Source organism: Tachysurus fulvidraco, chromosome 26 (genome assembly GCF_022655615.1).
Source record: "Tachysurus fulvidraco isolate hzauxx_2018 chromosome 26, HZAU_PFXX_2.0, whole genome shotgun sequence".
In the NCBI taxonomy this organism is placed as follows: Eukaryota; Metazoa; Chordata; class Actinopteri; order Siluriformes; family Bagridae; genus Tachysurus; species Tachysurus fulvidraco.
The window spans coordinates 7,473,777-7,496,561 of NC_062543.1; the positions used below are offsets into that span (position 1 = coordinate 7,473,777).

At 38.8% G+C, this 22,785-nt stretch overlaps 3 protein-coding genes across 7 annotated transcripts in view; 1 reads left to right on the forward strand and 2 right to left on the reverse strand.

Moving 5' to 3' along the window:
* Window positions 1-1,942: 1,942 nt before the first annotated feature.
* Window positions 1,943-11,455, reverse strand: LOC113655177 (histone H4 transcription factor). 5 transcript variants are annotated; one of them, XM_047809287.1, is made up of 10 exons: window positions 11,127-11,455; window positions 9,386-9,590; window positions 8,313-8,542; window positions 6,966-7,065; window positions 6,205-6,357; window positions 5,917-5,994; window positions 5,265-5,385; window positions 3,472-3,610; window positions 3,074-3,198; window positions 1,943-2,992 (listed from the first exon to the last, which is right to left on the reverse strand). In XM_047809287.1, exons 2-10 carry the CDS (start codon window positions 9,552-9,554, stop codon window positions 2,638-2,640), a joined length of 1,470 nt encoding a protein of 489 aa, XP_047665243.1. In that variant the 5' UTR covers window positions 9,555-9,590; window positions 11,127-11,455; the 3' UTR covers window positions 1,943-2,637. The 5 variants fall into 5 exon arrangements, with proteins under 5 accessions (XP_047665243.1, XP_047665242.1, XP_047665241.1 ...); XM_047809286.1 differs by having other exon boundaries at window positions 9,386-9,593; XM_047809285.1 differs by having other exon boundaries at window positions 9,386-9,593; window positions 11,123-11,455.
* Window positions 11,456-12,053: 598 nt separating this feature from the next.
* Window positions 12,054-17,741, reverse strand: dpagt1 (dolichyl-phosphate (UDP-N-acetylglucosamine) N-acetylglucosaminephosphotransferase 1 (GlcNAc-1-P transferase)). The gene is made up of 9 exons (XM_027165557.2): window positions 17,113-17,741; window positions 16,551-16,671; window positions 16,167-16,380; window positions 15,874-16,020; window positions 14,830-14,914; window positions 14,478-14,666; window positions 13,412-13,499; window positions 13,146-13,301; window positions 12,054-12,371 (listed from the first exon to the last, which is right to left on the reverse strand). The coding sequence occupies exons 1-9, from the start codon at window positions 17,265-17,267 to the stop codon at window positions 12,306-12,308; spliced, it is 1,221 nt and encodes a 406-aa protein (XP_027021358.2). The 5' UTR covers window positions 17,268-17,741; the 3' UTR covers window positions 12,054-12,305.
* Window positions 17,742-18,936: 1,195 nt separating this feature from the next.
* Window positions 18,937-22,785, forward strand: part of c2cd2l (c2cd2 like) — a 36,792-nt gene continuing 32,943 nt past the window's right edge. Inside the window, exons 1-2 of the mRNA XM_027165547.2 lie at window positions 18,937-19,233; window positions 22,087-22,488. Coding sequence (XP_027021348.2) covers window positions 22,141-22,488 — 348 coding nt within the window. The 5' untranslated portion in view covers window positions 18,937-19,233; window positions 22,087-22,140. The remainder of the gene's footprint in view (window positions 19,234-22,086; window positions 22,489-22,785) is intronic.

Sequence of the window (22,785 nt, forward strand, 5' to 3'; positions counted from 1 at the left end):
TTGGAGCTAGAAATGTAATTGGTATTTCAAAATTCACTTTATAGTGAAGGCCTTTTTTCTGATATTTTTTAGACTTTAGACAAAACTTAAGTCTTATAAATCACTGATCATACCATTCACGTAAACTATACAGAACAGCCATAGCATTAAAACCAACAAAACCCTGTTCCTTTCCATCATAGACAGCAGTTTTCTTCAGCAGTTTGTGCTTTAATAGTTGCTCTGTGGCTTCATACCAGACTGGTTAGCCTTCATTCCCCACAGATTCCTTGTCATCTTCGTTGGTCCTCTTTTGGTAGGTACTAACCACGGCATACCAGGAACATTTCACACGACCTGCAGTTTTGTAGACAACCCATCTCTGACCCAGCAATCCAGTCATCACAGTTTGTCGCTTCTTGCTTCCATCAGCTTCGAGAACTGACTGTTCACTTGCTGTACAATGTGTCCCACTGTACCAATAATGAGGTAATCAATGTAATTCACTTCACATGTCAGTGGTTGTAATGTTAAGGCTGATTGGTGCATGTCTTTAAAGAAAGAGACTCTTTACATAATAACATCATCAGATCAGAGATAAAACCCCTTAGAAGAAATGCACCAGGTTTTTACTGCTAGCATTGTTATATGTACATTTCATTAAGCAGATTTTTTTGACATGGGATGTCTATTTGCACCGACTGGTGTTTTATGAATCTATAGACTCTGCATTAGCATAATAATGTTTAACAAGTAGACAAAAACACTTCTGGATAAACGCATTAAATGAATGAATGAATGAATAAATAAATAAATAAACAAACACACACACACACACCTAAAAATATATGTTTGTAATGCAGCCAGAACACACACCTGATTCACTTATCGTTGTGATTTATTACGAACCACATTAAACCGTGTTGGAAATTTAAAGCTATGTAATTGGTATCTACAAATTTGCTGTATAGTAAAGCTGGTAGTTAATCTTGTAGACTGTGTTACCGTAAGCTGCCGTATAAAATACTACCGTATTGACCCATGAGAATGTCATGGGTTCAAAGAAGAATTGTGAGTTAAAGTGGGTCAAGGCCATGTTGATGAAAACAAACTAAATTATACTAATTCAGACGTCAGATGTTTAGACGTTTTAGGCTTAAGCAGCATGTCAATACGAAACATCACTTCATTAGACACAACAATTAAAAACCAGTTATCCAAAAAGATGGATATTTGAAACTTACTCTAGTATACACTAAAAATGTGAGACCTTTAAAATAGATAAAGATTGGGATACTGAATACGTCTTGCATATTAGTTTGGAAATTAAAAAAAAGAAAACAAGATTTTTTTTTTTTATTGTTTGCTTTCACGACTCTTGACTTCTTGTGTTTCAAATGTTTCTTACTTGCCTCACTATACCTAATATATATAAGCCTAACTATATATAAGTCTAATAATGAAATATTTATGAAGCCAGACATGGAAAAAAGCCCAGTGCAGTACATTTCAGCATACACAGAGTCAACCTGGAGGAAAATGTCGACTATTCTACATGCTCTAGAATCCTAGAAACACAGAGAATTCCATAATAAAGACATTTTGAGCGATTGTCATATCCTTTAACTGTATCACCTGAAAAATCCTAATCATTTTTAGCTGCCTTTTTTAACATGTGTTATTACTCTCATTAGCATGACATCAGCATTAATAGCAGTAATTTACCCTCTTCATGATTTTAGCAACCTAGTATTTACTGATGTACAATTGGGTCAAGAGTTCAACCCTTAAAACAAATGATGTATAACAAGCAAAGGAGTAATAGGAGTGCTTTCTAAGAACATCTACTATGTTAAAGCCAAAAAATCCATTTACAGTCCACTTACATTATATATATTTTTTAATTATATTTTTTTCTCTCATTTAAATTTCCATTTTACGAAAACAACACAAATACACGCCGTCATTGTTTAGGTCAAATTTAATAGTATCCTCATTCCGATCCTATATTTTAACAGACAAATTGATTTGGTTGGCTGATTTCTGTCTGTTTAATTAAAGACTCAGATGTTTGTGTAAAGCTACCCTTGTGTGGAGAATGACGTCAGCACCCTGCGTTCTCCAGAGAAGAAATCTTTTTCTCTCTCCGCACATCACTGGTTAGAGATAGCGCTAGAATCAAATTAGTAACCACTCCTTGCTGTATACGAGCTATTGGAGTTACACAGTAGTATACTTGCAACTGAAGGAGCAGTTTTTTCAGGCAACCGGCCTACACTTGAAATGCAAACAAAAGCTTCATTACAAGACAATATGATGAATACTAAGATCCTTTTAAAGTATGTTTAAAGTAGGTCTAGAAACACTTTACAAACTGACACTTTAATATCAAACCAAAAGCCATTGTGAAAAACTGTACAGTGTGCTGAATGTGGTAGAAACGAATTGTCCCGTCTGCCTCATGTCTGAGCTAAAATCAAATAAAAAATGTAAGCTTGTTAACACACTTACTCAGTCAATCACACACACACACACACACACACACACACACACACACACACACACACACACACACACACACACACACACACACACACACACACAGTTCTGAGGAGAAAACAAGTTTGTTCTAGTGCATAAGTCATAAAAGACTTAGAGTTAGACCACCTCCATACCCAGCTTCTTAGCTGTATCCTGTAATTGTCGCATCACAGTCTCTTCCCTATTCGAATCCATTTCACTTGTATGGTCCATAAACACATTCCCTTGATCTTCTTGCGTTCTGTAGTCTCTTTCTCGATCCCTTCTTGTGTTCAACTTGGTGTTCTCATCTGCGGTTACAGGGAGCTCAGTTTCTCCTGACTCTTCAACGGATTGAAGACATTGCGTTTGAGGGACAGATTCACTGCTGTCTCCTTCTCCCTGACGCTCCCGCATGAGCTGCTCGGTCAATTCCACGCTCTCGTAGCGGATCAGCTGCAGCCGCATGAAACCGTCCTCGTGCTCCTTATATCTAAAGGACAAACAGTGATTCAAATCTGAAATTTCAAAATGTAAGATTAGAAATAGTTGTAAGAGAAAGCAGTATATATACCTGAACCTGGGATGCCCTGAAGGCCATTTGAACTGGTGTTTCTTGCGCAGGTGTGCCGTGAGGTTATTCCCTCTGGTAAAACACTGCTCACACACATGGCACTTATAACGTGGAGTGTAATCTCCCTACACAATTCAACACAATAGATTTACTGAGCATGTTTATGCACAAACAAACAAACCAATCATCATCTTAGCATTTGATTAAAATAAAATGCCATAATACTACCTACTATTATGTTTATCCTCACTTTAGCATACAGACCTACCTACCCGTTGGTCCACCAAGTAGATGTTCAACTAGCTTCTTGGCTGTTAAATTAAACAGTTTGCTTGGTAGATTGTTTCTTTTAACTAGCTCAACTCGTGTATGCTACAGTACTGATCTGATTAGCTCACCTCATGCACACGTTTGTAGTGGTTTTTGATAGAGTGCAGCGAGCGGGTGGAGTAATCACAATCGGCAAAGTCACAGTGATAGGCCGGTTCACTGCTGTGCGTTTCCAGATGCTTTCGCAAATCTATCAAGTTCTTGCAGCTAAGGAAAAACACACAAAAGTACACAGAAGCATACAGAACTGCATTATACAGTCAGGTGTCAGATCAGGTGTCATTGCTACCAGATCATCCGCAAAATCAAGCGCATGCCGACAAACACTGGCAGCATGAGTGCTGAGTGCTGCTGAAGAGTTCAGTGAATTTGTCATCAAACGATTCCACCATTGCCACGAATCAGTTTCGGAAATGTTCATGACAAGACTCTGCTAGGTCTGCTCTTATCAGCTGTGCTACAATCAGAGTGGGTAAAAATGGCATATCTCCGTTGCAGGGCTCACTACAGAATTCCAAACTGCCCATAGAAGCACTAGAACTGTGCATGAGGAGCCTCAAGAAATGGGTTTCCATGGCTAAGCAGATGTACACTCAGTTGGAGTGCTGTAAAGCATACCACCACTGGACTGGGAAAAGCAGAAGAAAAAAGTGTTCTCTGGAGTCTGAATCATGCTTCACTCTCTGGCAGTCTGACAGACGGATGTTGCTTTGGCAGATGCCAGGAGTATGCTAATGGAAACAAAAAGTTTGACGGAGGAAGGATAATGATCTGGAGCTGTTCTTCCTGGTCTGGGTGTGGCCTCTTATTGCCATTGTAGGAGGAATGTTAATGTTTCAGCATGACTGTTCCCTGTACATGTGAGATCAATGGATGGACATGGATTGATATTTTTGTGTGGGTACTTCATTAAACATCTTTAGAATTAACTAAAATGTCCATTTAGAGCTAGGTCTCCTTCTCCCATATACCTTGCCATATAGTGTATCATACATGGACTATATATTGGACTATTATGTGACATGATTATCTGTAATTTTCAGGTCACACGGTGAAATGAAACAACGTTCCTTCAGGACCAGATCGCTGGGCTACATAAGACAACACTGCAATAAGGACTACGTACATTAACATAGTTGTACATAAAGTGCATGTGCAAACGTCAAGACAGAAGGCAATGCCAGACAATGCAATCGTATGCTCTAAGTGTCGCCGATCAGTGCCATGCTTAGATTTGTTAGACTCAGAACACACAAAAACTGTGAGCTGCTATATACCGATAAGGCATAACATTATGGCCACCTTTCTAGTATTGTGTTGGTCCCCATATTTCTGCCGAAACAGCCCTGACCCGTCGAAGCATGGACTCCTGAAAGTGTGCTGTGGTATCTGGCAACAAAGATGTTAGCAACAGATCCTTAAATCCTTAAAGTCCTGTAAATTGTGAGTTCGGGCCTACATGGATCAGAACAGTTTGTTCAGCACATCTCACAGATGCTCGACTGGATTGCCTTTGGAATTTGAAACTTCTTGTTGTGCTACTCAAACGATTTGGCCATTGTCAAACTCGCTCAAATCCTTACGCTTGCCCATTTTTCCTGCTTGTAACATATCAACCTTGAGGACAAAATGTTTACATTCTGACTAATATATCCCACCGACTAACAGGAGCCGTGATGAAGAGATAATCAGTGTTATTTACTTCACCTGTCAGTGGTCAAAATGTTCATAATGTAAGGCCTGATCGGTGTAGAATGTATACAAACATCGATCTCTTTTTGACCGACAGAGCTCTGACTCACTGCGTTACTGAACAAATGCTGTCCCTTGTTAACAGAAAGACCACAAGTCATTATGTTACCTGTATTCACAGTAGTCGCAGCTGTAGGGTTTCTCGTTGCTGTGGCGAAATTTGATGTGGTTCCTCAGGGAGGATGGCGAGGGGCAGGTCATGTCACACAGTGGACACTTATAATGGTTTACTGTTCAGAGAGAGAACCCCATGAGCGAACCCCATTTGTCCGGAAGTATAAACAATGAAAGATGTGGATGCTGAATCTTTGTAATCTTGAGTAAAAACATGATTAATAAAGTGAAGGGAGACTTTAAACACAAATGAAAGTGCACTGTGCTCTAAAGTTAATTATTTCACACAATAATTACATGTTACACGCAAACAATTGGAGAAACTATTTTAGATTTAAAAAATAAAATAAAAAAACTAACTAAATAAAAAAAATACATGTTGCAAATTTACTGACACCCTAAATAATTGCTTCAAATGCATGGGTGCCAATACTTCGGAGACAGAGTTATATATTTTTCCTTTGGAATAACTCTCCTCCGGATAAGTTGAAATATTGCCAAAGTGAGATTAAGCTAATTAACCTCAAGAACAATTTTTCAATTGATCTTGACCAGGGGTGCCAATATTTCTAAAGTAACAATATTTCTAACATGTTTGGCATTATTTGGGTCACTAACTCTATGCACGGCAAAGGCATAAAACTTACCATGATTCCTCATGTGGTCTCTCAGCAGCCTCTCAGTGGCAAAGCGCTTTGAGCAGTGAGAGCACTGAAACCTTTGTCCTACGCATAGAGCAGCGTTGCAAAGAATACCGATAAGAAATAAAGAGATAAAAGTCAGACATTAATATTTCCTTTATTGATTATTTCATCTCTGATAGAAAAAAAAACCATTTTATCACTGAGCATAAAGGTGAATAAGAGTGACAGCTTAAAAAAAAAAAACACAGTATTTTGGTGCTGTTACATACAACGGTCCATCACATGACTTACCCTCTATCGAGGTCTGTCGTCGGATGTGATCGAAGAATTTGGTGTTGTTGGCAAACATCCCACCGCAGGTTGGACACGCCACCAGCTTCTCCTGAGTGTGACTCCGCATGTGCTCACGCAATTTAAACCGGCCCTTAAACGAGGCCTCGCAGTCTAATAACGAATAAAATAAAAATAATGACGGTGAGCATTTTTAATTGTATGTTAAGGCGGACAGGCTACGACATCCACAACGGGAAACACTGCTGTCAGTCAAGAACACAAAGCTTGGAGGAGACAGAATAAAGTCTTCACCTAGTCTTCATCCGATCTTCACCTCTCCGGCTTCACGGAGTCTGTTCTAGTGTATACTCCGAAGAGTTTCTGCGTGCGGTACTGAGAACTCTAGAGACTGCTGTCTGAGAAAATCCCAGGAGATCTACGGTTTCTAAAATACTCAGACCAGCACATCTGGCACCAGCAACCTTGCTACGGTCGAAGTCACAGACTCCTAATTTGAGTGACGGAGCAGGCCTACAGTCTCTGACAGAGCAGTGTCAGTGTACGCTCAGTGGAATACTATTATTAGTTCTTTTAGAACTAAAGTGTATAGCCCATCACCTTAACCACTGGGCTACCACATCCCTTATTACACAGAATTTTTGTTGTTGTTGTTTTTTTAATGAAGCTTTGCCGGGCATTTAATAAAAGACTCAACATATGACAGAATAACATCCGAACGCTTTAAAATATTTCCCACGCTCTCAATTAGAAACCTTTACCTTTCCAGCCACAGAACAGTACGTTCTCCTTATTGACTTCTAGGCAGTGTGCATGCATCTCTACATGCCTGTAGAACCACTCAGGATTATCCATATTCATCTGCGAAAACAAAAAGACAGCATCCAGTAGAATATTTCCCTCTACCTATAATTTAAACAGCGCCACGTACAGTACACCACACACGGCGTTAAAATGCACGGCTGCTCAGGCTTTCTTTCAGACCAATCTCAATTTGCTAATGTAATGTATATTTGATTACCACAGACCATCATAACACATTTAGACATTATAAAGTCTAACGCCAGCTGTTAAAGCAATCAGCAACTGTTTATGGCTTATTTTTGAAATTCTTGATATTGTTCAGTGAAGTCAAAAGGGGGATTTTTTTTTTTTTTACTTCTTCTTTTCTAAACATTACCAATTTGGTAACCAATTATATATACCAATTATCTTTACATATTTGAAACCTTCAGGAAGTAAGCAGCTCTCTCATTCTTTTGGAAGTGTGTACTTGAAAATTTACACATTAAATCATCACACATTCAATTACTCTACACTTTATTAGTACATAACTGTACATCCATACAGTTATCTGATCAGCCAATCGTGTATCATCAGTGCTATGCATAAAGACCTGCAGATCCATGACAAAAGCTTTCATTTATGTTCACAGCAAACATCAATATGATTTTAGTTACTTTAGCCATAGCATTAGTGTTGATAATTGCTGATGTCCTAGAAAGTTTAGCGTCTAGAATTTAAAAGAAAGGTGCAAAAGCCAAAAAATATAAGATAAAAAAACATTGAGCGTGCAACGGTTCTGTAGGTGGAAATGCCTTGTTAATTAGAGCCGTTCAGAGGAAAATCGCAAGCTGCCAGGAAGGATATAGAAACTCAGACAATCACTCTTTACAATTATGGTGAGCAGAAAAAAAAGAAAAACCTTGGTGTGAATGAGCTACAACAGAAGAAGCCCATATCGGGTTCTCCTGTCGACAAAGAACAAGATTCTGAGGTTATCTTGGTCACAGATCAACCAAAACTGATCTTATTCCAGTCTTCGGTTATTCATTTTTCAGTGAGTCTATGCCTATGATTCCATCAGAGTCTTGTTTTGGACTGAAGGTTGTTTTTCACACCGCTCTGTGTAAACTCTAGAGACTGTTGTTTGTGAAATTCCCAGGAGATAAGAAATTTCTGGAAAACTCAAACTAGCCTTCTGGCACCAACAACTGAGCTGCTGCCACATGACTGGCTGATTGGATAACTGCATGAAGTGGACAGTGAGTGTATGCTACAGATATAATAAGTACTTTTTTTTTTTTAATCCAGGAGCGCTCTCTCACCTCACAGTGCTCCCACAGACAGAGGAAGCTCTCCTGGACCTCGGGCACAATGTTGCGATTTTGGAGACCCACTGAACAGTTGCCCATGTCCGGATGAGCCTTGAGCATAGCTGATCCCCACTGCTTCAGCTTGGTGTGGTAGCAGTGAAAGAGCATGTGCCTCAGCAACTCTCCATCACACTCCACTGAGCAGAAGCCACAGTCCTGCCACAGGCAGCTATGTACCTCGTCTGGAAAAAAATAATAAAATAAATCACACTGCGTCTGGTAATCTGAAAATAAATATATCTTAATACTCTGTCAGTGAATCCTAAATGGCTATCTACTATTATATGATGTAACATGAGAGGTTTCTTCATTAGATGAAGTAACAGTAGTGAAAGAAGAAACTTTCAGTATGAAGAGCAGTAGTGTGAATTCGATGCTTTTTGATTGGAATGAGTGAGCATGGTGGCGAATATGATGATGTGTGGTGCTCTAATTCTTCATTAAGCAACATAAATATAAGAAAAAATCTGGTAGCTCTGTGCTGCTCCCTTAATCATGCTCCCAAGTAGTTGGAGCTCATGGTGGTCAAATTGTCAACCTACTTTAAACAGCAACATTAAGTAAAATACCTCCGGGATCTATTCCCAAATACGTGTTCGCATTTGAGTGGTATTCCGTTGTGTCGATGTTGAAACCTATCAAAGACTCTTGACTGTTTGTCTCAGATGATGTGATAGATGTGGGCAGACTCACTAAGCTTACAGTATGTAAACACAACTGGTTTGTCTATTGTAATGTTTTTAACACTAAATCTATTCTGTGGCTCTGCAGTGTTCACAGAAATAACATGAATTACAAAATGAAGAGGAGTTGAAACTAACTGATTCTTGCTTCACAGGGTTTTTCACATGCTCTTCTAACTGCAACTGTTAGTTACTTTGACAAATGTGAAAGTGAGCCTTGGTAAGTCTGATAACGAATATTTACTATGTTAAAAAAGATCATAGATTTTTAAATACGAATGCAGCTCTTAGGCTTGCAGTGTGATATTACTAATTACTCATGGCGTGTACACACATCCACACCTGGTATATCCGGGTCCTCGCTCTCTGCAGCAAGATCTTGATAATGAGTTTCCACATGCTGGCAGAACTCCTCCATCCCACCAAACGTCTCCTGGCACGAACCCCACTCACAAGCTAGCTCCAGCTCAAAATCTTCTCTACGAGGGGCACGTTTGCCTGGAGGAGCCATCACTCAGTGACTAGCTGGACGTTATCCTTTCCCAAGCTTCTGGAACACAAAAGAAAACCGTTTGTAATCTATCACCACATGATAATAATAACAATGCAATTTACAATCAAACATAATATATTTTAGGTCGAAATACAGCTAACCCTGACCTGGGTCCGAGGAGCCGAATGAAATCGTTTGATATATATAGACTAAATTAAAGTAACATTCAAACTGATACAAAATCATGTGTTGTCTTGATATGAGATTTCTGTTATACTGTAGAACCCCCATCTAATGTGAACTAATGCAGGTAACTTCAGGGATGTTGCCACAAACCCCCCCGTCCCCCGTCCCCCGTCCCCCCCGCCTAGTGGTTAAGACGTTGGACTACTGATCAGAAGGTCATGGGTTCGAATCCCATGTTCACCAAGCTGCCACTATTTGTACCCCTGAGCAAGACCCTTGACCATCAATTTTGCATACTGACCCAATTATCTTACCTACACAAGAACGCCTTATAAGTCAGGCTTAAATGTAACCGAATAGTTTGTAAATACAAAAAAAAAAGTTACTAATTTTCCAACCATAAAGAAATGTACAGTTAGCTAGCAGGCTAATTAGCACAGACATTATAAAGCGGCTCTACCGGTATGTAGGGGATTTTTGTGTTTGCGTCACGATTATAAATGGAACAGAACGCTTCCCGTTGTTGTTTTTCTGTGGTTAATCGTTTTAATATCGTCCGACTTTACAAAAACAGCTCACCTGATTCCCCAAGTTTCAACATTCCCTTACTCCTTCCCACAACAAACGAATCACCCACATCCCAGCCAATCAGATTGGCCTGCTCAGTCCATTTCAAATATTCTTCCGCTGCACACACATGTCGTCTAAAAGCGTTCCGTTTCTCTTGACAGGCATGTCGATTAAACCGGAGGCGATTTATTTACATTTTTGTTGTTGAAAACATATAGACGATCACGTGTTAAATAACTTAATAAAATATTTCTTGATCCATTAATATTTTAACTCAGGATGAACATACGCCGTACAAGTCCATGTGAATGATTTGTTGCAATAAAACAATAAAAAGGAGAACGAGTAAATTAATATTAATCTGTGATTTATTAGTATCAGAACTATTATTTTAGAAAATAACAGGGAATCCACATCTGCTCCATGCAGATTCTCCAGTGGTGTCACACAAGGATCAGAGCTGGGTCCTTTTCAGTTCTGCTTTTATACTGGGTCTCCTGGTGAGCTGAGAAACGGCTCATAAAGTGTTAAATAGCATTGCTATGCTATTCAGATTCCCTGAGACATTTATGTTTCTTTGTGGATCTCAGCTCTCAGTTCTGACCACAGCTTGCAACCTCAGGAAAGTCCTGGACATGTTATTTTTCTCACCTCACACTGGGCATCCAAGGGGTTTTGGACATTTTTATACAAAGACCACTCACTGAACCCTCTCCCCAGTGCCCTGTGACTGTTCCAGAGTTTTCCTATACCACCCCATTGTGTATATCCAACCTCAGATTTAAAACATTGATGCTTGCTTAGAAAGCCAAACATGGACAAGCACTCACCTACCATAAGACACTTTTCACATCCTGCTCTGCAGCACACTCCCTCCAGGAATCTAACATGGCTTGATTGGACCCACCATTTCTTAGGGTGAGAGGAAGTCATGCTGTTATAAATGCTGCTATCTGTCGTGGCTGAATGGACTTCCTCTAACTGCTAAAGAGCTAGTCAAGGACTGCCATAAAATGGAGGCTTAAGACATACCTCCTCACTAAACAATGGACTCTATTATCTAATTGTATCTCATTTCATCTATTGGTTTATCTGTTAAAAAATGTCTTTTCTGTCATATTGTACTTAATCTCCTCCAACAATGTTTTACCTCATAGTTCTCTTAGTCCTGGTTAATGAACTAGCATGTGGATATGTTGTTTGTTGATTAGAGACTCTAAAGCACTTCTGTCATGCCTATTAAAATAAATTAAGTGGATTGGAGAACTTTAACAGTGTAATTTGCAGAAATGAAATAGATGACAATAAACGTCTTTTGAAAATCTTTCATTTTCATTCAAACTCTCTATTAAGTGAGTTTCCAAAGATTCAGTGTCAGTAGAGATATGCATAGAATTATGCATATAAAATAATGCCAGTTTTCACCAAATTTTACACCAGAAGTAGAGAATAACCTCTTAACCACCAAACATTACTTAGCTTTTTGCTGGTCTGCATGTCATTAGCCACAAAGAACACAAATTAAAACCCAAAGTATTCAAAATTCCAGAATACACCATATTATAATGTCTCAGTCGTGGGTGGTAACTGATATTTAGTCTCACTTCTACTTCCATTCAAGGGACATTTTTACAGAAGTACGAAGAATTTGGTTGGACAATCAGAATGCAAAAAAGTAATAAAATCAAGATCTTCCTGTTAAGCTAATAAAATGATTGCAGTAATAGAAATGTAAAGAACGAGGACTTTTGCTTCAGTGCCTTAAACTCAACTCCTTGTCCTTTCTTTAATTATGCAAGTTTCTATAGAATACATTCTTTCAGTGTCCGTTTCCTGACACACAGAAATTAGGACTGTAGTAAACCAAATCCATAATCCATGTGTAGGTGGTAACAAGCTTTTAAACCAGAAACAAGCTTTTAAACCATCATAACTGTTAATGTTTTTGTTTTTTGTTTTAAAGTAAGGAACTGGAACATTCTTCTTGCTCCTATGCATTCTCTTGGCTTGCTGCTAGACATCATAGAAGAGTCGAACCAAATGATACCGAATTCCAAATGCGATCACGCTCCCAATGACCTGTGTGAAAGAATAAGAATTCTTGTGAGACAAGAACACAACCATGAATCCTTCTCAAAACACAATGTATTGTACACAATGGATCAATCAGAAAACCATTTAGAAAAATAGCGGTCACCATAAAGTTGATTATTTTCTAATAACAGCAGTTGCCCATGTGTTTTATTCCTCTTATTTCAAAGCTTGTCAAAAAAAAACCACCAGCTTGTCAAATTACAAAAGAACAGGAAAGTACAAATTCCTCTGCCATAAAGACTCTCCTGTGTTATGGACTGTTACAAAGCGTGCATTTTTATCAATCTGAAGGAATACGTTCTGACTGCAAATTCTAGAAAGTACATTTCATATTGAATTTACCTTAGACTTTACAATCCAATTCAAATATTTGTTTCCTTTCTACCAGATCTACATCCTCCCTTTCAACCTGATTGAAATTTCATTCGGATCAAGTTCATTTGGATCGATTGAGGTGTGCACGTGGAGGCTCTTCAATCTGATTGAGCAATCAATTGCTCAGGGAGAAGACGGAAATGTACCTACTGACAGTCTGACTCATTCTATAGATGTTAAATAAACATCTCCTAAGCCAGAGTATGGTGATGTCAATAGTTTTCAGACCTCATACAGTCATTAAGTGCAAAACCTGTACATTACTTATAATTATTAATGAAAGCATTCGTTTAAATCTTCAGATTCAAAAACTTCAGTATAACCAACCGTCTAACCAGCAATACAGATATTAACGGAGTTGATACAGAGCAGTTACACCATCACCTGTATTAACAGCATAATGGCTGTGAGGTTTCTTTCGTGTGTGGGCCCGAGTATTTTGAGCACTAGATTTATTAGAGTCATGTTATTGCACTCGATGAACTCATCATCTCCGTCCTGACCTCTTCGCACATCCAGCAGCAGTAATGTTTCTGCCACCTGCAGGACAGAAAAAAAATTAGAAATTTTTTTTGACTCATCAACAATCTGAGTGACAGCACAAGATTGATGCTGAGGTCAATTTCAGATGTTTGTGTGAAGTTCTTTACTTTCAGTATGAGCTGTCCTAATTGTCCAAGGTTCTTCTTTTTAAACTTTGAGTAGCTCATCCCAAGCTTTCCGGTGTCAGACTGTAATCTGTAACAAATTCAAATGCATACAAAAATCAATAAATTAATGAAAGAAACAAACAAACAAACAAACAAACAAACAAACAAAAAAACAACAACATACGCTCGAACATTGAACTAGCAAAAAAATATCCAATTTATATCCAAGTGTATCTCACCCAAGTGTTTTCTTTAACTACATGCCCCAAACCTCACTGAATTCTTTAGCCATGTCACACAGACTTATTGTTGTTGTTTTTGTTGTAGTCAGGCACAGTGTGACTTACTGGAATCTATGAACATGAACAAAACTGTATTGTGTAGTTAAATGCTGGAATGATACGGACAGCCATCAGGAACACTATTTTTCTGACCTGCTATCCTTAGGATGGATTGTACTGGAAAGCAGATGATGTTTATGCAGTTCCACTCAGAACTTTTAAATACTTTCATTGCTTATTTTACACAAGATTATGAGCTTGACAATGTAATCAGAACCAAAGAGTACATGATTGGAGCATGTAATTATAGAATACATCTTTGGGGAAATACACTGACATGTATCCTATTCACAAACTGTTCAACCTCCTTTCATCCAGGAAGAGATACAGGAACATCTGCACCAGAGTCAGCAGATTCAGAGCAGGTTTTGTCCTCACAACGATTACCTGATTGTTTCACTTATACTAATACTATCTATCTATCTATCTATCTATCTATCTATCTATCTATCTATCTATCTATCTATCTATCTATCTATTAACTTTGTCACTCTATCTGTATATCTATATCTGTCTGTCTGTCTGTCTATCTATCTATCTATCTATCTATCTATCTATCTATCTATCTATCTATCTATCTATCTATCTATCTATCTATCTATCTATCTATCTATCTATCTATCTATCTTGTATTAACTTAGGCACTCTATCGGTCTGTCTGTGACTGTCTGTCTGTCTGTCTCCCACTATCCAACCATCCATCCATCTAAAATCAACTACAGTACCTGGGCAGGCGATGTCTAGGACACGGAACTATATGGAAGAGCTGCGGCAAAGAATAGATAAAGTTTATGACTTGAGGGATGAAGAAGAGCAGCATGGTTTTGCTGAAATGGCCGAGGATCCCGACCACGGCGAAAGTCATGCCAGCGAAGTAACAGAAGGTGTCGCCTACAAACACAGACGAAGGGTACCTAATGGAAAGCAACAACACAACAATGGAGAACGTGGGAGTAAACAGTAAAAACTCCACTTCCTTTAAGCGCTCTAGTACAAAATCAAACGTAAGCAGTTGTACGCAATGATACATTCTCATTCGAAAAACGTGAAAGAAAAGGAAAAAGCTTCTGAACTCACCAGTTGTGGTAGAAAAGAGCAAGTGTGGTGAAAAAGAACGGGATCATGAAGTACAAAGAGAAAACATGGTCATCTCTGTAGTCTCCTGGATTATAAAGCAGATGTGAGTTTATATGCATAAAATATATGATGATAATAGTAACAGAAATGCACTCAAATATCTATAACATAATTGCTCTTTCCTACTATACTGTTATTACACATAAGTGCATGTTTTGTACATCACCATTTTTGCACATTCCAGTACAAATCTTCTATTTCTTAGCAGTAATGCTCTTTCTTCTCATTCTAGTAAATTAACAAATCGCCCTCACTTTCACAAACTACGGACAATTTATAGCTTAATCAGCCAAATGCTTTTATTTGGAAGAAACTGGAGTATCAAGAAAGGGAGAAAATATAAACTCCCAACCCCCAACCCTGGAGGTATGAGGCAGACATGTTACCCACTAGTATACTGTGCTCCTTGTGAGAATACTAATACTAACAACTGTTTAGACTTTTATTTTTACCCTTAAAAGGCAGTAAGTGTTTTCATTTAATTAATCTGACTCATGTGCAAAGTGTAGACCCTGTTGAGTGAGGAGAAAGGAATCTCTCGGTGCTCGCAGAACCCAAGTGCTCTCAAACACAACAGTGTCTGACAACAACTTGTGCTTATTTATAATAGCTTCGGTAATGATACAGGTAAATGTCAGCAGCAACAAACACTCTCTATATTAAAGATACTTTTTAAACGCTATAACCTGAACCTGACAACTGGCACTTTTTTTAAACGCTTACATATCCTAGGCTAGTTAAGACTAAAGGATGCATTTTGTTTAGGCTCGGTACGATGTCTAGGCCTCTATGTATGTATGTATGTCAATGTGCTCAATAATAACATTTTTTTTATAGTATATTATAGTCACTATGCTCATGTTATTAGTTAATATTAGTTATACTAACAATGAAACTATGACAGCCATGTGACAGTTACTCTGATAGATAAATCCTAATTATTTTGTAATTGGCTAGTTTTTTTGTTGCAATACAAAATCTCACCATTTAGCTCCAGTATGTTGAAAATGATGATGGACGCGGAGATGAAGAGAGCCTGGCCGGACTCGATGCCATTGATCCCAGCCAGGATGTTGATAGCGTTCGTGCAGAACACAGCCAGCATTCCCATATAAAGATAATACAGGATACCTGGTAGGAGAGAACAAATGCAAATAATTACACAGGGCAACAAAACATTGCTGCACTTTATGAATATTAAACAGTGTAGACACACAATACAAGTCTGTGTGATCATGTGAGTTAGACATAAAATAGGCATAAAAGTGTCAGCTAACCCAGATCGAGATGCATCCCCAGCAGGGCTCGGAACGGTTTGGGAACTACTATTACGGTGTTGCCGAAGTTGGTGAAGTAGACCATGAGGAGAGGCAATGAGGCCATAGTGGGCAGCAGCAGCTTGTGTCTCCATCGCAGGTTGAGCACGTCGTCAGCAAAGCCGAGGAAGATCATGCAGCAGATGGCTAACAGCGCACCAATCAGCTCCACAAACTTTACAGAATAGAACAATAGAACTGGAGTTAGTACCAGAAATGCTTTAGATACGATAAGAACATCAGGCAAAAGGAGAAATACAAAGCACAGTGCTGTTTGTTACATACTCATTTGATATTCCCAAGCAACACTGAAAAATGCTTTGAATTGTTTTTTTCTGTTCTAACCTCGTTATGAGGGAAACGCTGACACTGCTCTCCTACAAAGCAGCTGAGGAAAGGCACAGGGATGAAGAGGAATAGGATGATGAGAAAAACTGTGCCACTGATCACACCTTGAGATTCGGGGCTGAAAGCATAAAAAACAAGGACTTAAAATAAGATTACATGGAGTTTATAAGGAAGAAACACTGATACACCAGGTTTTTTGGGGATGCATTTTCACACACAAGAAATTTCAGTGGTTCTTGAGCACAAAATAAAACTAACGTAGGTAAGTATTACAACCGAACGTGACTCAGTTTGATTCTAAACTCAATCACATATGAAGCTTTTCGTCTTCTCGGGTCTGAGGGTTTCCTTTTGGTACTTGGGCTGGCAGCAGCTGGACTGGTGAGCATAAGGTGTGAATAGGTTTGTGCATATTCAAGTGTGTGTGTGAGATTCCCTGTGATTTCCTGCCTCCACTTCCATGAGGTAGAACCACCTCATGACAAGCGTGCCCACGACCGGCCATGGATTCACCATCACTCTGATCAAGATAAATGAATAAAAACCAATACTGACTCACACTTCATTCTTTGTTGTTTTGTTCATGTCCTTGCCATATAGTCTGGCAGATATGAAATGGTCCTTGAAGGCTGGAATAAGCTTGAGTGTTGCAAAACATCCCAGAACAGACATGCAACAGTTGATGATGAGGGGAAGCAAAGGGACTGGAGACATTTTTTTTTTGGAAACTCCTACTTACAGTAATGAATCTGTGACAGATGGACAAGAGTCAAAGCGTCCCTGTCAACTTTTACTACGATATAATGAACTCTTCCTATCACTGAACAAACCCAGACTCACAAATATTCATGCTGGTCTCCGTTACCCTACTACCGAGGCTCGTATTTGTTCACACGACGCTTCTTTCATGCTGTTTCGCAACTTCTAAGTGCACGACTATGAATGACATAGCTCGAGCTAATTTAGCCAGTTAGCTAACTAATCAACCCCAGTGTTACAGCCATAACATTACACGGGAAACTGTTTTTAAACCACGGTGATAAAACATAACAACAAACAAACAACAAACAAACAAAAAACGAGAAGCGGCTAAACTTGACAGAAATGTCAACGTTTCCAGCCGAGCCGCTGCACAATCCGAAAACTCCACGTCTACTTCCGTCAACATGAACGCGGCCCAAAAGACATGGTTGTGTCCCAAATCAGCATTCTACTCTAGACATACGCACTACTTAGGCAAGCACAGTAATGCATTTTATATCCTACGTAGTGCATTTGTATAGACCATAGAGCGAAAATTAGTATTTATCCAGTCAGAGTGGCTGAACTTTAACCCTCTTTTTTTGCCAAAAAAAAAAAACACCTTACATTAAATAATCCGAGATGTATTAAATATATATATAGTACATGGATCGTATTATTAATTTATACTTAAAAAAAAAGTTTGTTATTTAATTGCTGTCAGACCTTTTAAGCGTGAACTCAACCGGAAATCGATGTGATAGATGTGAAATTCATGTATGCTTTTAAATAACATACATTACTACATTCATAATTAATATTGTAAATATCATATATTATATATTATATTATAGTATGAATATTATATATATATGAATATTACATTAATAAAATTAATATATAATATGTATACTATAATATAATATATACTATATAATATTCATAATTAATATTATGAATATTATATATTATATGTTATGAATGTAATATGTATAATATTAATTCACAATTAATTAATTATTATTTCTTAATATCATAATGAATTATTCATAATATTAATATTCAATAATAGTGATTCTTCCTAATATGAATAAAATATTAATTCACAATATCATATTATATATTATATTATAGTATGAATATTGTATATTTATATATAAATATTACATTCATAACATTATATAGTATTTATAATTTAATATAATATATAATATTCATAATTAATATGACGAACATATGTGGTTACTGGTAGTCCACTGTGGTTTTTGATTGCCACAAAGGCTTCTTGCTTCTTACTTCTAATACATTTGTTTTTGTCTTATACACTGGTATAAGCAGAGAACACATTCCATTTCTGGCGACATCTCAAAATCGCAGCAATGATTATTTTTCACCCCCCCCCCCCTTATATTCCTTTCATATGTAACTCTTTCTAGAATTGTATTACGATCAAACCTGCCCTATCCAATATGGCAGACGCATTGCCGTGTGTGTGTGTCTCTCTCTCTTTGTCTATCTACCTCTCTCTCTCTATTGTAGCTAGCGCCTGCGGCTAATCTTTAGCTGCAGCTAATCTTTTGGCTGAGCTCTTTTACAGCCGATGTGCCCTGACCAGTATGGCGAACTCATTGCAGTCTCTTTCAGGCAGCACTCGAAGCCAAGCTGCAGTTGACAGGCTCGCTGTGGTTGGCTGAGCTCTTTAGGGGCGGTGCCTATCCGTTCAGCCTGACCCTAAGCTGAGCACATCAAGCCTTTCAGCTGGCGTTCTCTGCTGCTTTCTGCCTTCTGCGCACATTCTCAGCTTACTATCGGAGGCTAACTGCAGAGGCTAGCTGTCAGTGACGTTCCTCATCAACTCGTCGCTGTCTCCCGTCTGAGATTTGTTCATTGTTCATCACTGTTCATTTTAATCCTTGGAGAAATAGCAAACCAAAGCACGGTAATTGTGGTCCTTTCTTTTGCCAGTCATGTTGTTTACGTTTATGCTCTAGCCGAAGAAGCTATCCGAGGCTAACTCTTACACAGTGCTCATAGACCGGTACAAGAAATGTGATAGAGCTGATGATAGAGCAAAAAAAAAAAATGGTGAATGTGTTTAAATTTCAGAGGTATTACGATGCCAGGCTGCGTTGCCATGCTGCAGGAAACACAGCGCAGATGGCAACAGTGTTGTTGTAATGTCAGTGTGAACGTTAATGTTAATGAAAGCTAACGACACACACACACACACACACACACACACACACACACACACACAGAGAGAGAGAGAGAGAGAGTGCTGTCAAATGTCTCTAAAACACTCCGAGTGGAAGAAGAGTGAGGTCATGTTGCAGAAATGTCACTTAACTTAAAATTCTAAATGTCTAATGCATCAGTGCCCAGAAACTCCTCTGTATACACTGTATAGCAAAAGTTTACAAAGCTGTTCATTGTGCTCGTTACACAGCCAGTTCCAGATTTTGAGTGTTTTGATATAATCATTGCTAGCTCTTGGTGTTCATTGAGCGACAAGTATTATTGAGGTCAGGTATTGATGTTGGTTAAGGAAACCTGGAATGCAGATGGTGTTTCATCTATCCAGTAAAATAGGGTTAAGGTGTTTGATTACTGAACGAAAGGTTGAATCCCAAGACCACCAAGCTGGCACTCGCACTGCTGGGCCCTTGAGCAAGGACCTTAACCAACAATTGCTCAGTTATTTTTTAACGCGTCGCTCTGGATAAAGGTGTCTGCCAGATATCATAAGTGTAATGAAATTCATCCATCTATTTATTCATTCATCTATTTTCAATAGCATTTATTATGCGCAGGATTGTGGGGAACCTGGAGCATTTGTAAAAGGTGGGGGAACTTGGACAGTTTGCCAACACATCACAGGGCACAAACTCACACACTCTTGAAACCCATAAATTCTCACACTCGTTCAATCTCGGTCTGCCTATAATGCATGTCTTGGGACTGGTGGAGGAAACCGGCGTAAATTGAAGCGAGTGGAGAACATGCAAACTCCACACACACACACGCACACACACACACACACACACACACACACACACACACACACACACAGAGTGGAGACGGGAATCAATCCCCCAATCCTGTAGGTGTAAGGCAAATGTGCAAACCACTCAGCCAGCATGCCCCATTCGTGCTGAGTACGGTTGAAGTCAGGGATTTGTGTAGGACACTGAATTTTTCAATTAGAATTTAAGCACATTATATCATCATGGTGCTCGGTTTATGCACAGCGGCGTGGTCGTGCTGGAACATGTTTGGGTCTTGTTCTCAGCTTCACTGAAGGAAAAATATAAAGGTACAAGATCCTATAAAATTGTGTAGATTGTACCAGGTAATGGTGTTATAATCAGGGGTCCACTAATGGTCCCTGGTCATATGGTAATGGTAATTGGTCATATATATGTTCCTGCACATTATCGCACATGTATGTAATAGCTAGACTATGTCAGAGTTCAGCATATAAGATTAGCATCAGGTACCTCTCAACAGGAAGAAGTTAAAGTTCTAGAAGTGTAGCTGTGTGATTAAATCAAATATTTGAAGACTCTGACGTCGTTTACGCTGCAGGCTTTGTTTGTTCACATAGTAGACTACATTCTACCACATTATCAGAACATCACATTTCCATACTGCGTTGGATATCTAGCTAGATGGTTATTTTAAAAACATCCAGTTATGAAATGTCTTAAGAATGAAATCTGCTTTATCCAGGGTTGCCAGGTTGGATTGTTAAGTCACTCATGATGCAAAACCTGCTTAAATGTGCACAGCTGATTTACTCCTCTTAGTGCTAATCTAATGATTGTTCCCTGTTACTTTTGATATTATATCTTTGTAATTGTACTAATTCACATAGACATTCATCAGCATTGATCTTTAAAGTGAAAATAAAAGTGGATTTTTGTCAGCTAATCAACCAAAACTGCATCAATGATTCGAGGTAAAATGATATCTGTAAGGTGAAATGGGTTATTAAATCTGAAACATGCAACTAATCAGATGTAGTCTGGAATTCTTGGCATAACCCCAACATATTTATCAAGATGTTTAGATGTTTTGTCGGATATTTCTGGATCATTTACTAGGTCGTTCTTTGTGCTGCTTGATGTAATGTCACCCAGCCTTTCAAAGTCCTCGGGGAGTAAGTTTACAGGGAAAAAAATGAAGACATGACCTTTTCCAGTTTGTGCCAAGGTTGTTTTTTTTTTTTTTTTTTTTTTTTTAAAATCTGTCAGAAACACTTCTGACCCAAAATTCTGCTCTTGTTTCTTGACTGAGTGATTGATAATGTTAAAGATTTATTTTCGTTCTTGAAAAGGGTTTTATTACTTTTCATTAGCGGAGAAACATTAATCAGATTAGAACAGATTGAATTTAAACTACTTAGCATACAATTTGCCATATTTTGTCAAAATCCTTATTGTCAAAGATATTACAAAAATATAAAGTAAAGCTTTTTTTAAGTTGTTTATACTACAGTCCATGTTGTCAGTGCTTTGTGACGGTTTGTAGGTTTTCCTCCATGGGCAAGTCCTCAGTTCTAATCAAATTCTTCAAATTAAGTTAAAACTGTGTGAATGGGTAAAAATTATAGTGTGGCATTAATTAATACGTTTAAAATGTAATTGCTGAATATTTGCTGTGTTTAAGAGGAATAAAACTATATGAGGTGTGAGGCTGCATCGCACCACCTGTTACTTATTGCTTGACTATAACAGCACTTTTTTTAATATAAATATTGTGCACTCATTCACTTTTTGTGCCTTCTTCACAGACTCTCCATTAAGGACTCATATTGAAAATGGGACCCAAGTGATCAGAGGAGACAATGGACTTTGAGGACGTAAGCTGGTCGATCCTGGTGGCGCTTTTCTGCGTCTCAGTGCTGGTTGTGCTCACATGGCTTGTTCAGTTCTCGCAGGCTTTGCCATGGTCCAGGAGAGGAGGCAGAGCAGCGCAGAACAGAGAGACACCGTGGCAGCTGCCGCTGCACCTTACACACCACACGCTGACGGGAGGAGTGTGGGGTTTGCTGCTCAGGTACCGGCTTGGCCGAGGCGACTCTGAGGCCGGAGTCAAGGGGCTGCTGTCCTCACTTTTCACGTTCAGGTCATTCAGAGAGCACTGTCAGCGAGCATGGGTGAGAGCGCTCAACGAACAAGCCTGCCGGCAAGGGGTGAGTGTGTTGGTGTTGTACCGATCCTCATGACCTGGGACCGTGTTCCATTCATGTTATTAAGGGCAGCGATGTGTGATAATCACTGTTTTCTTTGAGTAGTCTAATGCCATCGTGTGTTTTGATGTCTCCTTGCGCAAGTATTTGTAGATGGGAGCAGGTATTTATAGACCCCTATTGCAGCAAGTGTGTAGGTGCACAGTGTGTGAGGTGGAGTTACTCGTTCCAGCGTGTGGGAGTACGACTGTCAGGAGCGAATAGCAGGTTCATGTGTAATCCTTCCTCCCAGTGTCCCCT

What these genes read in the sequence shown, in the direction of transcription:
- LOC113655177 (XM_047809287.1), bottom strand. Translation starts at nt 9,554, where the DNA reads ATGGCTCCTCCAGGCAAACGTGCCCCTCGTAGAGAAGATTTTGAGCTG. An exon ending in ACTGTTCTGTGGCTGGAAAG is followed by an intron (nt 6,358 to 6,965) that starts GTAAAGGTTTCT and finishes ATTCGTTATTAG; the next exon opens with ACTGCGAGGCCTCGTTTAAG. An exon ending in TGCGACTACTGTGAATACAG is followed by an intron (nt 3,611 to 5,264) that starts GTAACATAATGA and finishes GTTTTTCCTTAG; the next exon opens with CTGCAAGAACTTGATAGATT.
- dpagt1 (XM_027165557.2), bottom strand. Translation starts at nt 17,267, where the DNA reads ATGTCTCCAGTCCCTTTGCTTCCCCTCATCATCAACTGTTGCATGTCT. An exon ending in AGCGTTTCCCTCATAACGAG is followed by an intron (nt 16,381 to 16,550) that starts GTTAGAACAGAA and finishes TATTCTGTAAAG; the next exon opens with TTTGTGGAGCTGATTGGTGC. An exon ending in CAACATACTGGAGCTAAATG is followed by an intron (nt 14,915 to 15,873) that starts GTGAGATTTTGT and finishes TTTATAATCCAG; the next exon opens with GAGACTACAGAGATGACCAT.